The following is a 17,088-nucleotide window of genomic DNA, read 5'->3' as shown; positions in this document are numbered from 1 at the left end:
GATGGGCAAGACTTCTACTATTATTATCACCTTTCTGGAAGCTGACGTTCCAAGGTTTGTCAGGATTGAAGGCATGCTCATGCCCTGCTGGTTGTTCAAAAAGAGATATGAAGTCTGCTTCAGGTGTGGAGAACTTGGTCATCGCTCCGATGTGTGCGACAGTGAAAACCCAAAGTGTCGTGGCTGTGCGGTGGTGTCGCCGGCCGAAGATCATCAATGCGTTCCCAAGTGTCGCCTATGTGGAAAAGGCCATCTGACGGGTGACAAGCATTGCAAGGAACTCTTCCGTACGCCATACGTAATCAAGAAGAAACAGTGGGAAGCAAAGTTAGCTGCCGAGGAGGAGGCCAAGAAGCAGCAGCAAGTCCGTTTCAGTCGTAGAGATGGCCGCAGTGCGTCCCACGAGCGACCCTCGAGCCATCCGAGGTACCGTTCCGCTTCGTTTCCTCGCCTGCAGCCGCCTTCGTCCAAGACGACGACGGAGGGCTCTCGATTGAAGCAACAGCAGCAGCAGCAGCAGCACCAGCACCAGCAGCAGCACCAGCAGCGGCAGCACCAGCAGCGGCAGCAGCAGCAGCAGCACCAGCAGCAGCAGCAGCAGCAGCGGCAGCAGCAGCAGCAGAAACAGCAGCAGGCGTCAAAAGTGGATTGTGTAAGTAGTGTCTCTCAGGACTCAGATGAAGTCAAGGCTCTCAAAGACCAGAACCGATTATTACAAGCGAAAGTTAAGGCGCTGCAGGAACAGGTTATGGCGATAGGCAGGACTTCGCAGCCGATGAATGATGTAACGCAGCCGGGGCAGCTGCCGCGGAAGGAGCAGGCAGAGCTCCCTAGGGAAAGTCCTCCAGCAACAAAAAAGAAGAGAGGTTCAGAGGAGGATCTTGAAACCCGTATACAAGGATTAGAAAGACGACTCAATAAAAAGGAACAGGATGATCAGATTTTTCAACAGCAAGTTATGGCCGCTTTGGAGCACCTGAGGGCTGCTATGGAACAGCTGCGCGCCGATATGGCAAGCAGAGACGAGAGAATTCAGTGGGTATATCAGGAAATTATTAACCTTCAAAATGGCTCTGCGTCACCGTAGACATACCATTTGGCAGTGGAACTGTAGGGGCTTCAGTCGCAAACGCGCGGTACTCCAGACTTTTTTGATGAGCAGTGACAAACCCGAAGTAATCGCGTTGCAGGAGTGCGGTAAGCACGCCAAGCTGGCGAGTTACAAATCGTACGTAGGACGAGGTGACAACACGCGAGTAGCCACTCTCGTCAAAAGGAATATAACGGTGTTGCAGCATGATACCGGGACTACAAATCTGGACCATATTCTGATTGAGATAATCTCGCAAAAGAGGAAACTCAATAGTCTGTTCATTCTAAATGTGTATAGCCCGCCACGCCAAAAATGTCCTTGCGGCTTCGATGAGCTCTTCGCGAAAGCGCGCGTGATCTCGAAGGGAGGGCCCCTTTTGATAGTCGGGGACTTTAACGCGCATCACCCGGCATGGGGGTATAAGTACACGCAGGTAAAGGGACGCGAACTATGGACTAGTATTCAGCAGAATGGCCTAGTGCTTCTGACGGATCCCCTAAGACCTACCCGTCAGGGCAACAGTGTTTCGACAGACACGTCCCCGGACTTAACTCTAACCGGAGGCCGCATCTCTGCCACCTGGTGCAACACGGACGAAAACTTGGGTAGCGATCATAAAATTATCGAAATTGTAGTCGACAACGGACCACCGGTTGCCCGCACCAAGAAGGTGGCTTCGGTGAACTGGGAGGCTTTCCGACATGGCCGCACGGGGCAGGAGGAAGGCATAAGCAACATTGATGACTGGAGTAAAAATGTCCTTCAGTCGGTCCGCGAGGCAACCGAGGAGGTAGAGGTTGACGAAGAAGTCCAGGGAGTAGATCGTCACATGGTCCGTCTCTGGCGCAAGAAGAAGGACCTTGAAACGCGGATTGCGGACAAGAGGGGGAACAGGAACTTGCGAAGACAATTGGCCTTGCTTAACAAGGAAATCGAAGAGTACGCGCTCGTTTTAACAAGGCAAAACTGGAACAACATTTGCGACCAACTGGACCGAAACATCGGGAAGGCAGGTACGTGGCACTTGCTTCGGCATCTTCTAGATCCGGACAAGTCCAAACTGGAGGCCAGGCAACAACTTCACCGGCTAGTACATACATTTGACGGGACCACGGATACGCTCATATCCCAAGTCCGGGACCGGTACTTGAGCTGCGCGACGGGTACAGCTGAACCGCTACCAGATTACGGGGGGCAGGAAAACCCGGACTTAGATAAACCGATAACGGTTGCCGAAGTCCGGGCAGAAATAAACAGATTGAGGACCAGGACTGCCGTGGGTCCGGACAAGGTCAGCAACCGAATTCTAAGAAATTTGGACGACACGTCGATCCGACATCTCGCTGCCTTTATGCAGGAGTGTTGGGAAGCCGGTCGACTGCCGACAGCATGGAAGGACGCGAACCTTGTGTTCCTCCCGAAGCCGGGAAAACAGCCGGGTTTCGAGCACCTGCGTCCCATTTCGCTCACGTCGTGCGTGGGCAAACTGATGGAACATGTGATTCAGACCCGGCTGAACCGATTTTTTGAGGACAAGTGTTTATATCCAAATACCATGATTGGATTTAGACCGCATTTGTCGGCATGTGATGTCATGCTGCAGCTAAAAGAACAGATAATAGAAAATCCAACGCTAGACACCAGGGTGATCGTTGGTCTAGACGTGTCGAAAGCTTTCGACAACGTAAAGCACTCGGCCATTCTGGAGGGTCTGGCTGCGTTAGACGTGGGTGTTCGTACCTACAACTACATACGCGATTTCCTTACAAACAGAACGGCATCTATAAGCATGGGGGGTAACACACTGACGGGTATTCAACTGGGCAACAAGGGCACACCGCAGGGATCGGTGTTGTCCCCGACCCTGTTTAATATCGCCATGCTTGGCCTCCCCGCACAACTGGACAAAATTCCGGGGCTGAACCATACGTTGTACGCAGATGACCTGACTCTGTGGATGTGCAGGGGCAGTGATAGCCAAATTGAACTGACGCTTCAAAGAGCTATAGATGTAACAGAAAAATACTTAGAACCAATCGGTCTCAGGTGCTCGGCCGAGAAATCGGAAGCGCTATTTCTCGCGCCCATGCGGTCGCCACAGCGTCGGCGCATAAAGCAAGACGGACCGTATAACGCGGGAATCACACTCAGGGTCAACGGTAATGTAATTCCAGCGGTGGAAAGCATTAGGGTTCTAGGATTACGAATTCAGGCGAACGGCAGGAACTCGGAAACGATTCAGAGACTAGAGGCTAGCACCAGTCAAACTTGCCGACTCCTAAAACGAATCGCTAACAAACATGCGGGTATGAAAGAAGCTAACCTCCTTAGGCTAGTGCAATCTTTTATAATCAGCAGGATAGTCTACGTGGCACCTTATTTGCGGCTTTACCAGGCGGAAAAGGACAAACTGGATGTTTTAATCCGTAAAGGGATAAAAACAGCACTAGGTTTACCACCCTGTGCGCCAACAAAAAAGATTTTGAGTCTAGGGGTTTCGAATACCCTTGAAGAGCTCATTGAGGCTGCAAGGACCTCGCAGTATCAGAGACTTTTACGCAGTCGTACTGGTCGCAGCATTCTGGAGAAGCTGGGGCACGAGCCTCGAGCGTGCTCGAGACGTACGGACCTGGTTCCTAGACAGGTTAGGGACAAATTAAAGATACCCCCACTCCCCAAAAACATGCATCCCATCTACCATGAGAGCCGGAGGAAGGAAAGAGCAGTAGCGTTGCAAGCCCGCTTTCAGGGCAGACAGGATGTCTTGTATACGGATGCCGCACAATGCACAAACAGTTCGGGGCACATTTCGGTAGCCACTAGGGAAAACGGAGGCCCGGTAGCGTGCTGCAGCACCAGACACTCGACAGTAACGGAGGCGGAAGAGTTGGCCATTGCGCTGGCTCTAACTCAACAACAGGTTAAAATTATCGTGAGTGACTCAAAATCAGCAATTAGAAACTTTGACGCGGGCTGCATTTCAGCTACAGCAGCACGAGTGTTGGCCGGCAGTCCACCACCGGCAGAACTGGTAGCGCTCATCTGGACACCCGCGCACCAAGGGTTGAGGGGAAACGAGAAAGCGCACGCACTGGCCCGAGGATTAGCTACTTTCCGGGATCCCAGTGGCGTCTTGTGCACAACCCCTTCCCCCTCGCGCGATGAGGAGCTCCTACAGTTCGAAGACGACCTTAACACGTATCAGGAAATCCTAAACCATTACAAATTAGGCCGAGCGGTACTTCCAAAAGCAAGTAATCAGCTAACCAAAAACGAAGAGGTTGCGTGGCGCAAGCTCCAAACCGGAGTATTCCCTAACCCTCAGCTTTATAGCAAGTGGCACCCTGAGATTTTCAGCCCCAGGTGCAAACGTTGCGACGGCATAGCGGACATGATCCATATGGTATGGACATGTCCGAGCTTTGGACAACTTGACCGAACAGATGAGTCCTGGGAGGCACTGCTTCACAACGAGGACGAAACTAAACAACGTGAAGTCATCCGTCTCGCCCTTGCCGCTGCTGAGATCCAAGAGATCCCGGTCGACGGCTGAGGGGGAGGACATGGCTGGGACCGAGCGGCGCCTCGGATACCCATCATCCTTTTGACGGGTGCTAATAAATGTTATTTCTCTCTCTCTCTCTCTCTACGGCTCCTTCGGTAGATGGAATGCTCCGTGGTCGATACCCGGCACCTCTCACCAACCTGTTACGTGCTTTGCACGCACGGGGGTTTATTCAAAGAGGGGACCGGTCGAAGCAGGATGGAAGCAGGAAGCCTAGCAGCGTCCTTCAGCTCTCTCTTTTTCTTCCTCTTTCTCCGCGGGTCAGTCCTTCATCGTAACAATATATATATATATATATATATGTGTGTGTGTGTGTGTGTGTGTGTGTGTGTGTGTGTGTGTGTGTGTGTGTGTGTGTGTGTGTGTGTGTGTGTGTGTGTGTGTGTGTGTGTGTGTGTGTGTGTGTGTGTGTGTGTGTGTGTGTGTGTGTGTGTGTGTGTGTGTGTGTGTGTGTGTGTGTGTGTGTGTGTGTGTGTGTGTGTGTGTGTGTGTGTGTGTGTGTGTGTGTGTGTGTGTGTGTGTGTGTGTGTGTGTGTGTGTGTGTGTGTGTGTGTGTGTGTGTGTGTGTGTGTGTGTGTGTGTGTGTGTGTGTGTGTGTGTGTGTGTGTGTGTGTGTGTGTGTGTGTGTGTGTGTGTGTGTGTGTGTGTGTGTGTGTGTGTGTGTGTGTGTGTGTGTGTGTGTGTGTGTGTGTGTGTGTGTGTGTGTGTGTGTGTGTGTGTGTGTGTGTGTGTGTGTGTGTGTGTGTGTGTGTGTGTGTGTGTGTGTGTGTGGAGGAAGCCAAAAGTCACCGAAGCCAAGGTGCACAGGGGAATGTTTCTATTTTTTTTAATTTGTAGTGCCAATCAATTGGTATAAAGAAAATTACTTATAAAGCAGCATCGTGGGTTCGGATCCCACCGGCGGCATGGTTGTTTTTTTGCTGCTTTATAAGTAATTTTCTTTAAACCAAATGATCGGCACTACAAATTAAAAAAAAAATATATAGAACCTTTCCCCTGTGCACCTCGGCTTCGGTGACTGTTGGCTTCCTTCATATGTTTGTCAACACGAGCCCCTCATTTCATTTGCCTTCTCTGCTATATATATATATATATATATATATATATATATATATATATATATATATATATATATATATATATCTCAAGGTTCGCTTACACGCAATAAACATACATAACCACGAGAGCAGCAGACTGGACATCCGTCGTCGTAGCTCAGTTGGTAAGAGCACCGGACGCGTCCCAACAGATCCTCTTCAGACGCTCCCAGACCCGCTCTCTGTCATCCCCTCAGCTTTTATCCCACTATTGCGGCACATCCCCTGCATGCTCCCTATGCGGTGACCCCCACGCCACACTCTCCCATATCCTTTTCGGCTGCGCTGCTGACCCTCCCCCGCGGGGACAGCACGCCATCTCGAGCAGGGAGGACGGGAGGTCCTGCTCATGTCTGCAGACCCGACATCGCAGCTTGCTGCGGTGACTCGGGCTGCCGACGTCATGCCCCGGCATGACCTACTTGATGCAGTGCGGGACCGCGCAGTGGCCCAGGGACCCAGCTGGGTCTAAAACTCACTTGCTGAATAAAGTTTTTCTGTCTGTCTGTCTGTCACCGGACGCGATATTCGGACGCCGTGGGTTCGGATTCCACCGGGGGCATGGTTGTTTCTTCTGCTACTGGAGAAGTAATTTTCTTTAAGCGACAGATTATACTGGAGAAGTAATTTTCTTTAAGCGACAGATTAATCAAAGCATTATTCTCCCATTGATTTCTACTACAAATTTAAAAAACTAAAAAATAATATATATATATATATATATATATATATATATATATATATATATATATATATATATATATATATATATATATATATAATATATATATATATATATATATATATATATATATATATATATAATATATATATATATTATATATATATATATATATATATATATATATATGGGCATGTTCAGATAAGAACGGTAATCGAGGTCCCATGAACATTTTTAGTTTTCAATTATATTTTTATATGTGATCGGTAAATGTGTCCACACAAACGAATAAACCTTTGTTTTGCAAGGAACTTCGTAGTTTTCTCGGAAAAAAACCGTATGTCACAAGAGGTGGAGAATGTCGTTTTTGCCGCTTCTCAAAGTTGCAAGTTTGGAGCATCACTTCATGCACAATAAATTGTTTCCGCGCATAAGTATTTTTTCAGTACTTCATTACAACTTGTACTATACGAAGAAATAAAAAAACGTTTTCTTGTGTCAATCTTCTGAGTAAAAAATCACAAACTTCGCTTCCGGAGCTGTGCGGTGCCAAAAAGGCACTTTTGAGGGCAACCTTACGGCAAGATGCGTAAAGATCTCCCGACTGAATCTTTTTCTTTGTATTTTTCAGCTACTTTTAATCACTTCAGGCAAGTTTTGTAGCTCTACACTTGACCTATATTTTTCAATATGGCCTCAAAATTGGCAGAAGTTCAAAAATGTCAAAAAAGTGACAACTTTGACTTGAATTTAAAAACAAACATTATCATCGAATTTTATTAAAATTTGCCCTAATAATACTAAATACTCGATAATTTTAAGGCACCAGAAAAGTGTTGCATTATTTTGTTTTAAAGTATAGAAATAAATACAGAAGTGAGTTCATGTTTTTGTTACCTAGAATTGCTTATTACTTGTGTTGTGTTGTGTTGGGTTTAATGGCACATAAGCAGCTAAGGCTATCATGCGCCAGGCTCAAATTGCTTATTACTGCCTCTTAGAAATAGTAACTCTCAGAAATTTGATTTAGCACTCACTGAACGTGGTTACATTTCATTTACCACAATATGCGAACCATCCTGAATGTTTGTACAGCTTCTACTCGCTTGTTAGCGGCGTTCTTAATGGGTCACAATGGGAATAAATTCGCTATTTCACCTGATGAACTGGCTGCTGGCGGTCAAATGATTTTTTTTGTATTCCCTAATTTATCATCGTAAGGTACATTGGTATGTAATCGATTTTTTAAAAATATTAGATCATTTGTCGGTTCTTAGAAAAAATTTTATATATAAAAAATTTATATTAATGTGTTTCTGAAGCCGATGTTTCCGTACCTGCATCTGTTTACCTCTGTGTTCAAAGGTTCTACAGGGCAATGTCAGGAGACAGAACGTCGTCTTCTGAGAGGAACAATTTATCTGCAAGATTTTTAATCAGGAGGAGTTTTAATAGGAACGCAATTTACAAATGGGATGCCGCTTTATATGCAGATTGCAATTCAGAAAATCGTAACAAGAAATTAACGGCAGCAGTTGAAGTCGGTATGCGCACAGTATATTGTCCAGCACGAAGCACAAACCAGATCACAGTCTCTTCCATTCCGAAGCACCGGTGGAGGCCACGTAGGATGCACTGCCTTCATTTGTTTGAACGTACTTCCTCATATGGAGCGTCTGAACTCCAGGCACTTTCTTTGCCATTTTCCATTCTTCCTTCTTCTTTACGCGAAACTCTGCAAGCTCCCTCTGTGGGAGCTCCAGAATGGTGATGTTCTTTAGCGTTCCTTGAATTGAACGATTTTGTCGACAGACAGTATGTAGGAATGAAGATTTCAGCTAGATGCGTGGAGGAGCGGGACAGACGGACAATAAGTTGGAGCCTAAAGAGGTGGGGCTGCAGCCGCAGCACTCCAGAATCACGTGTAGAGTGAAAGGAGCCTATCATGATATAAATTAGAAGGAAAGAATAAAAAGTTGATCAGCCTTTTAAAAAATAACAGGAAGGTGGAAGGGGACGGGTTAAGTAGGAGGGTAGAAGGAAAGTTAAGAAGGTATGGAGAATCTATCAACAGCGTGCTGGTTTCTTAGCCCGTAATAAACGCTGCTGTGTCTGCTGCTTGTGGTGCGTTACTCGTAGGGCGCCTGTGGTGCGTTACTAAGGGAGGTTCCCTCAGCTTGAATGTTTGGACAGAAACAACATACACTGAAGCCCTTATTGGGAGTCGCAAGTGATGTAAGCACTACCAGTGTCCGTTTTACCAGCGCTATTGAAGGATTCTCGTTTTACTCTGGTTTGCTAATCGCTTCCACTCCATGGACCCCTTTGTGACCTGTTGTGCCTCTACAAGTGCAACGTACTTTCGACAAAGGTCCAACTCATGCAACCATATATCACGATGTACCACGTCGGTGATGTCCTCGATGCCTTCAGGATCTTAACTCGAACCATGCGGCCATCATATTAAATGTGACATTTGCGTCTAAAGTGGCAGTTCGGAGATGTGCATCCTACGGAAGGCATCTTTTGATGCGCTCTCCGAGACGACGCGGTTAAAGGACTGGTAGGCCTTTTGGGTTCACCTGTGGTGAGAATTCATTAGAAGCTCTGGCTGAGCTAGTTGCTGGAAAACAGGCTGTATGGTGCTAGGAACTAATCTGAGCCGGCATTTGTGGAAGAAAGGCTCTTTCAAGGGACACCAAGTTTCATTTGCTTTCGTACTGAGCCTGTGACAGGGGTCTCTGTCGGGGCCCAAACAGCCTTAGGGATGTTTTCGAACTCTTCAATTACACTTTTACGCTAACTACACACTGGCGAAGAAATCGAACGCTTCACATGAGCAAGGAATAGCACGCAGTAAAATGTGTCATAATTTAATAAAATATGCCACATACTTTTTCATTTACATCGCGGTATGAAAACGGAAAGTGGTCTTTTATGCGGGAAGAACTAACATTGCTAAAAGATACGTGCCTAAAGTCATAATCAACACATCCACAGTAAGCGCACGGTTCACGAGGAGCGTTAATCGATGTATGAATAAAAAGATGCCTTTGTTCACAAAAGCTAAACTTGGTATAAATACCGCACGCATGCGCAGCTTTGAAAAAACTGAAACTGAAACTGCGAAGTATAAGTTTTATAAAAGTGACTTTTCAAATATATTAAAGAACAATCCCCCAAAATTTTGGCGGGTTGTTAATCTAGGTTACAGTACAAAGTAATTAGCACCAATGACTACACAAGAAAAAGCCCCTTACCACCTGGAGTCGCAGCAAAATTTAATCAATTTTTCTGATCAGTGTTCACTGACGAGAGCCCTTCGCCATTTCACCTGCGATTCCCAAAGATGCATTCAGCAATGCCTTAACTGTCACTCCAGGAGGTGTATCCTACGCCATCGACCATCTCCCCACTAACTCGGCAGTCGACCTCGACGGAGTATGACCAAAACTACAGAAAATAAGAAAGTGTTTGCTTTGCCTCATACTAGCCGCTATTTTTCAGCAGTCGATTGATACGGGCTGTGTCGCTAACAACTGAAAAATTGGTCGTGCCGTACATGTTTTTAAATCTGGCGAGGCTTCTAATTACTCACATTACAGACCCATCTCGTTAACCAACAGCATCTGCAAATTACTGGAACTTTTAATTTCATCTGCTAACACGGGCTGTTTGGTGAAGCAAGACTTTTTTTATCTATCAGCGCGGTTTCCTAAACGTTCGATCTTGCGGGACTCAACTGTTCGAGTTAGTTATTGTCTTTCATTACGCGGTTCATGTTCATTTCAAAATAGACGCCATATTTTTTTATTTCGCGAAAACATTCTATGAAATCCCTCACATACGTTTAATCAAAAACTTGATAATCTTAATAAAAATTCGAAGGCTATCCTGGTGATAAGAAGTTTATCGACCAATCGCCTCTAATCAGTCCAGTCTGTAAAAGGTCACTCATCATCTTTTTCCCACGTTAAATCTTGAGTACAGCAAGGGTCTGTGCTCCGAACTCTTTTATTTTTAGTTTATATTAATGACGTAAGTAATAACCTGGATTCTACAGTCACATTATTTGCAGACGGCTGCGTTATATACAGACAAATAGCAGATACTTCCGACACAAAACATTTACAATCTCACCCTAACAACATTAATAACTGGTGCACCCAGTGACAAATAGAAATTAACATACTAAAAAGGAAAGTAATCTCATTTACCAAAAATTCTAGCCCCGTACCATGCAATTGCACTCTGAACAATGTGCCCATAGAATCTCGTCCGCACCATCAGGTACTGACGCGTTCATTTAGCATCCGACCCTTCGTGGAACAATCATATAGATGCGATTATTAGCAAGGCGATGAAAACACTTGGCTGCCTCCGATGGAACCTTCGCACAGCAAACACAGACACAAAGTTTTTTGCGTACAACTGCTTCATTAGTGTGTTCGAAAATGGAATACGCCTTCTTGATTTATAACCCACATCAAACATTCTTAGTAACGAAGCTGGAGTGTTTGAAAGATAAATCCACTAAGTTTATATCCAATAATTACTCACCAACATCGATTGTAACAGCAATAAAAAGAGATCTCAACTTGCCTTTGTTGTAAAGGCGGTGAACATCTTCCATTCTGTCCTTTTTCCAAAAATTATATTGCCCCCAATCTTTGTACTGTGCGTTTGTTCATTCTTCAAAGCTGTCCGAACGCCGCTTTATCGCTTTGGTTGCCATGCAAGACGCTACTAGCTTTTTTCTCGATTGATCGCATCCAGGCGGAGCCGATTCTACGTTGTTCTAGAATTTTGTTTGCAGTAACTTTGCACCCTTTATCTAGAAAGTTCGCTATCAGCTTTAAATTGAGCACGGCGTTGAAGAACGGAATTGAGAGTGGCGGCCATTGTGTTCGACGATCGCCGAGCACGCTTGTTGCTATGCCGCCGCCGAGTGATTCAGTCCATTGTGGGCGCAAGTCAGCCCAAATAAAGGGTTTTGTTTAGACGCCATTTTTCCTGTCTTTCTGCGCTTCGAATTGCAGTCCCAGCTACGTGACAATATCACAGTCATTCTTCCTTTCCTATCTGCCATATCTCGCCGGCCCGTCACGTTTTTCCACGCATTGATCAGGAACTGAAAGTCGAACCTACCTTTGCTCCATCTAATCTCCTTTTTCACACGCCTCGGCAACATGTCAATGGAATCAGCTCCCTGGCACCATTGCACCTGCCAGTCTGAAATTTGAAACTAGTCTGCAACGTTTGCCTAGGGTTGTACTTGTGACCGTTCCATTCTTCTGTATTTTTGTTGAAACAATACATTCGGGTAAGCATGAATCTTTGCTGCCATCGGTCTTTATATGTTTGAGTGTTTGATTTGTATTTGATTATGCTGTCTACAGCTACGACCTTTGTACTTGGTCAAATGTTTAGGGGAAGCCACCAAGGTGGAGTAGATTTGTATTAAGGGAGTAAATACTCATTCGCATCCACCCAAGCGCAGCCGTACGGCTACAAAGGAAAGCTATACAGCTTTCTCAGAAACTTCGCAGTTAAATAAAAATTCGTCCTGGTCCGGGGTTCGAACCCGGGACCACCGCTACACCGGAGCAGACGCTCTACCAACTGAGCTAACCTGGACGGCAAGTTTATAATAGGGCGAGAGCGAATTGATCAATAACTCGAAGTGGGAACAGTGTTGGTCAAATGTTTAGGTGAAGCCCCCAAGGTGGAGTGAATTTGTACTTTGTACTTCTTGCAATTTTGTGCAGCTTTATTTTTTCACTGTTGTTCTATTCCCCCTCTATGTTCTATTCCCCCTCTTGAATAATTACTCTTCTTGCTGTGCCTGACGGCTGTGAAAAAGTCAATTCAGCTTAGAGAAACTCCTACTACTGTTATCGATATCATTTTTCATTACAGAAATTCTAGTGAGTGGAAGCTCCAAAGAAATCATACGTTCACGCGCGCCACCTGGTTTCGAAAACTGGGCTGTTGTAGCTTACTGAAAGGCAAAAAACAGTGCGATTCGCCCGACAACGTTCACAATTGTTTCGGCATTTGGGACTGGTGGAAAACCAAAAATGTATCTCTTTTTTTTATTTTAGCCTACCCTGAACATTTAAAGAGGCTCTGAAACACCTTCTGAGGAGAGTACATCGCTGTACATCAGTCGCTCGATCACTGCATTGTGTTGTCAAGAACACCTTAGCCAAATAACACTTCTTCACGCAGCACAGAACCCACAGACGCGCACGAAAGTTGGAAAGTCCTTCCCAATGACTTTTTCATGCTCGCGCCTTTTACCGTCGCACGTTCCTGAGTAAATTTGTTCAGCGATGGCTATTGGTGAGGCACTTTCAGGCGTCACACAGCTGCCATGGCCGAGGTCGGTCAGTAGTACGTGTTGCTCCGGCGGGTCGTCAGGAAGCTCCCCCCCCCCCCCCCCCCCCCGCCCCCGGGAATTCTCGCGCGCGTCGGCAGTGAGGCCGGTGGAAGAACGCCTGCAAAAAGTATCGAGAGGAGAGAGAAAAGAGCGAAGGCGCTGCAATTCAAATTTTGAATGCACATAACTCAGCTTCTCACAACGCATAAAGGAAAATAATGCTGGAAGATATTCGTGTGGCAGCCTCCTTTAACGTACCAGGAATACCGAACCTTTATTGAAAGCCCCTTTCAGAGCCCCATTAACATGATATGACTTCGCATTTAGGAATTACAGAGTAATGCATACGATGTTACTCTAGCTTACAAAAGTGTGCAGGAAAAAATAGAAAGCAACATATCCGTACCGCTCCCATTTCTTGTTGTCCTCCTTACCGCCAACACTTGCGCATACCTCCGACGCTGTTTCGCGCAGAGACGCAACAATCTTCCGAGCAGCCCACTGAACTGCACAAGTGGGTCACGTGTGTTCAGCCGTTCGCAACAGAGGCTCTGATCCCGGAGCCCACGGAGCATGGCAATCCGATCGGGAAGGCAAAGCAGGCGACAATCTCCCAGTAAGCGCACGAACCGCGTGTGAGCCGTAAAGAGGCAAATCCCCATTACGCACTTTACGCACGGTACATGCAATCGTCAGAGAAATGAAAGAGGCAGCTTTAAAATAAGCGTCTTCGGCAGTTGTCCCGCTTCGAGAATAGCGAGCAGGGTTAGAAAACCAAGAAGCAACGCTGCGGTAAGCACCCGCGACCGTGTCGAGAAACAAACGAAGAGGTGAAAAAGCAAATGCGCCAGCGAGGAGCAGAGGCGGCGCGTGCTTGAGGGCGCGCGGCGATATCCCCGCGCGCGAATCTCTGCGTCAGCGCCTATGCAAAGCAGCGATTCGTTAATCTGCAAACACGCCCGCTGCGGCAGAGCGTCGTCGCGCTGTTATTATACATGCGTCGCCGCTGCCGGCGCCGAACAGCGCACGGGCTCCGCGACGCCGGGAAGCCGACCCGAGAGAAAAATACCGTCGCGATTTGTTCCGGTTCGCAACGGAGAGACTCGCGCATGCCGCGAAGCCAGCCTGCGTTGCGGCCTTCCGTCGCCGGTGGCGGAATGCTTCGTTCTGTACGGCCGCGCTTGTAATGCACACGCCTAGGCGGGGAAACAAGACCGCCTTGCTTCTTGTCGCCATTTTTCCTCTTGCATTTGCATTTTTTTTTCATACACAGTCTCTACGACATGTGTAGTGTCCTTAAATTCTGCGTGTGCAGGCGTTATCTGCTCAAAGTGTTATTTGTTTCTTATCTCACCCAGAGAAAGAGGCACTGACGTCTGCGCACGACGCTGGTTGCTGCTTTCCCAACTGCGCAACTTTATTCCGTTTTGCTACCTTATTGGCTACCCTCGTAGTCTTTAGCCAGCACTGAATGCAACGCGCATGCGTCCGCTCTTTTTCATTTCATTTCATTTGTTCTTAGTTTGCTGGGTACAGAAAGCTGTACAGGAACTCGCGTGGTGCTGTCTTATTTAAGAGCTCGGGGATGGGCTAGCGATAATCACTGACCGTGCGCTTTTGCATTTTCCGACCTGTCAAGCCAGTCAGCGTTTCTCATATTGCGCAGCCATATATGACTCTAAAAATAACCTAGACTGTTCGTGACTTCTTGAAATCGCGTTCGTTTTTCAACAGCCTTGTCTAGCAGTGAAGGCATTTTTTTCTCCATGCACCGAACTCACTATCAGCGCGTGCGATTCGCTCATTGATGGTTTTTGTAGCATTCGGGAAATGGGGCCACAACTCTTTTTCTATAGGCTCGCTACTGTAGGCGTCTATAGCGCAGCACCAACAGTGCAAGCATACTGCGCCGTTCGACGAGAGCGCACTCTGCCTAGAATAGGTTTGCGAAAGAATGTCTAACCGAGTGGCTATTTCCTCGAAACCAGATGTCGTGCTTTACAAAAGAGAAATATTTCTTCGCATGTGACCCGGAGGGGCGCAGTTTTTCGTAACAAGTAAATTAGGTTTTGTTCATCGGTCTTGTTAGAGCTCGGTAGCGACGACCGGACTTCCTTCCCTCCGTTTTTGGCACATCTCTCTGTTGTCTTTTTCATGATCATTGTGGCAGATAGAATACGGGTGAGCCGGAAAAGGGTGTATAGATTTTACTGCCGCATGAGGCTCCACTACGAGTGAGGAGAGGGAGGAAGAGCACAGTTTAACTTGTGGTGACTCTGGTGCGAACGTGCAAAACAATCGTACAGCGGCCGTTGTCGTTGCTTATTTCGAATGGAGTAAAGAGAAGGAAGAAAGGGAACGGGCAGAATCTTGGCGGTCTGCCTCCCTGAACGCTGGAAACGAAGCACTCAGCACGTTGAAAAAAAAGAAACAATGTTAAATATTAGCGTAAGAAGCAATCCCCAGCCACGATTTCCCTTTAGTGCTGCTGAACTTGACATGCGACGTACAGGGCAGGCCGGGCGAAAAACACATATGCGTCCTGAAGGAACGGGAAAGCCATATTGAACCCCCGGACGACGCCGATGTCGAGCATTTGCGTGCTCTCTTCTTCCTGCGCCTGCTTTTTTATTGCACGGAGTGGCTTCCGGGCGCAGTTGTGGCTGCGACGATCATCGTGGCTAACCCAGGTGACGGATCAGCTAGGACAGCCATGACAGGCTCCTCAGTCGATACTCCCCACTTCCGTCAGCATCGGGGCGGCCAAAGCAAACACGTACGCATTCGCGGCTTGCGCAGCAAGCCTTCCACACCGATAGCCGTCGAGAGGAAATTGCTGCCCGAATCTATTCTCTCCGCCGGCGTTGAGTGCCTCGGGGACACGGGTTGCCTCTTGTGTGCCGGACGTCGCATGGCACTTATTAACAATGAAGAGAGGCACTCTCCGCAGAAACTGCAGCAAGGGCGTCCCGCTTATTATAGTGGTACTCGAATGCATCTATGCTCGGCGCCGCTGGTTTCTAGCACTCGCACTTTCTTTGTCTGCCACAGTGTGTTTGACGGTTCATGAAAGAACAACAGGCGCAGAGACGACAGTAGGAAATGTTTTAATGCTGTAGCATCTGAGTTGTCACACTGGGGGCGTGGAACCGGCGAGATGGCGGTGACCCTTACAAGCTTTCTACTGCTCACGCAGGTGTTTTCGGCGAACATTTTGGCGGCGGTCCTTCCTGACGGATTTCCGTTCGACGACGTATGCCCGGAATTGGTCGAGTGTGGTTCTTCGTGTACGACTGCATTGTTTGAGAACTTCGAATTGCAACAGTGCCCAGTCAGCGACGAATTTGAACGGTTTGTGATTCCGAGCTGGCAACATTGCCAAGTGGTCGTCGACGCTGCCAAGTGTCGGCTACAAAAGCATCGGAGCAGCACAGTAACGATGGGGCGTGGAACCGGCGAGATGGCGGTGACCCTTACAAGCTTTCTACTGCTCACGCAGGTTGGTCTTTTTCACCCTTTGAAACCGTCGCGCTACATTTTGCCGGTTCCACCCCAAATGTTTTATCTTACTTTTTCCTGTAAGCCACGCGGTTTTGTGTTGTCAAATCGTCTGTATGTTAAGAGGCATTTTTCAGTTTTTCGTAGCCCAGCGTTTTATCTGCTAAACTAGTTGCTTTGTGGCGGGGATATTGAGAGTAACCCTAGCCCAGCAACAGCTGAACAATTTCAAGAGCTGTTGAATGGTCAAACCACAATTCTTTCCAAGTTATCGCAGCTTACCGCGGACGTAACTGACGTAAAAACCCGGCTTGTTGTATTGGAAACTAAGTTAGGAAAAATTGACGCAATTGAAACAGCTCTAGCCAACGTTGAAGATCAACAACGAAAAGATCATGAAGTTCTGACAAGCATGATTTCAAAAATAGACGATTTGGAAAATCGTGGAAGGCGTAATAATTTGATTTTTTACGGCTTAACTGATTCTGATGACAGTGAGACGGCAGCCAAGTCTGAGGAGCTTATCATAAGTCAGTGCACTGAGAAGCTGGAATTGTCTTCCGTGTCTATTGAACGTGCTCATAGGCTGGGTAAATTCTCCCAAGGAAAAAATCGGCCTATCATTGTGCGCTTTAATTCCTTTAAAGACCGCCAGGCTGTGCTTGCAAATGCATTCAAGCTCAAGGGATCCAGTGTTGCTATATCTGAAGACTTTTCCCGTATTCTCCGTGATAAGAGAAAGAAATTATGGGATTATGCCAAACAAAATGG

At 47.1% G+C, this 17,088-nt stretch overlaps 1 protein-coding gene and 1 non-coding gene across 3 annotated transcripts in view; one reads left to right on the top strand and one right to left on the bottom strand.

The window, feature by feature from the left end:
• Positions 1-17,088, top strand: part of LOC144094101 (uncharacterized) — a 72,018-nt gene that overhangs the window by 47,771 nt on the left and 7,159 nt on the right. Inside the window, exons 1-2 of one of the 2 annotated variants that reach the window (XR_013306402.1) lie at positions 11,604-11,760; positions 16,016-16,318. Coding sequence is in view for 1 of the 2 variants with exons in the window: in XM_077628012.1 (XP_077484138.1) it covers positions 16,016-16,318 (303 nt within the window). In the remaining variant the exon portion in view is untranslated. Of the gene's footprint in view, positions 1-11,603; positions 11,761-16,015; positions 16,319-17,088 lie in introns of those variants that run through there. The other variant, XM_077628012.1, reaches the window with a different exon arrangement.
• TRNAT-GGU (transfer RNA threonine (anticodon GGU)) lies at positions 12,001-12,074 on the bottom strand. The gene has a single exon. It is a non-coding gene; the product is annotated as a tRNA-Thr (tRNA).

This window comes from Amblyomma americanum, chromosome 6 (genome assembly GCF_052857255.1).
Source record: "Amblyomma americanum isolate KBUSLIRL-KWMA chromosome 6, ASM5285725v1, whole genome shotgun sequence".
NCBI classification, from domain to species: domain Eukaryota; kingdom Metazoa; phylum Arthropoda; class Arachnida; order Ixodida; family Ixodidae; genus Amblyomma; species Amblyomma americanum.
Note: the sequence above shows the minus strand (reverse complement) of the source record. Positions and strands in the feature narration are given on the sequence as shown.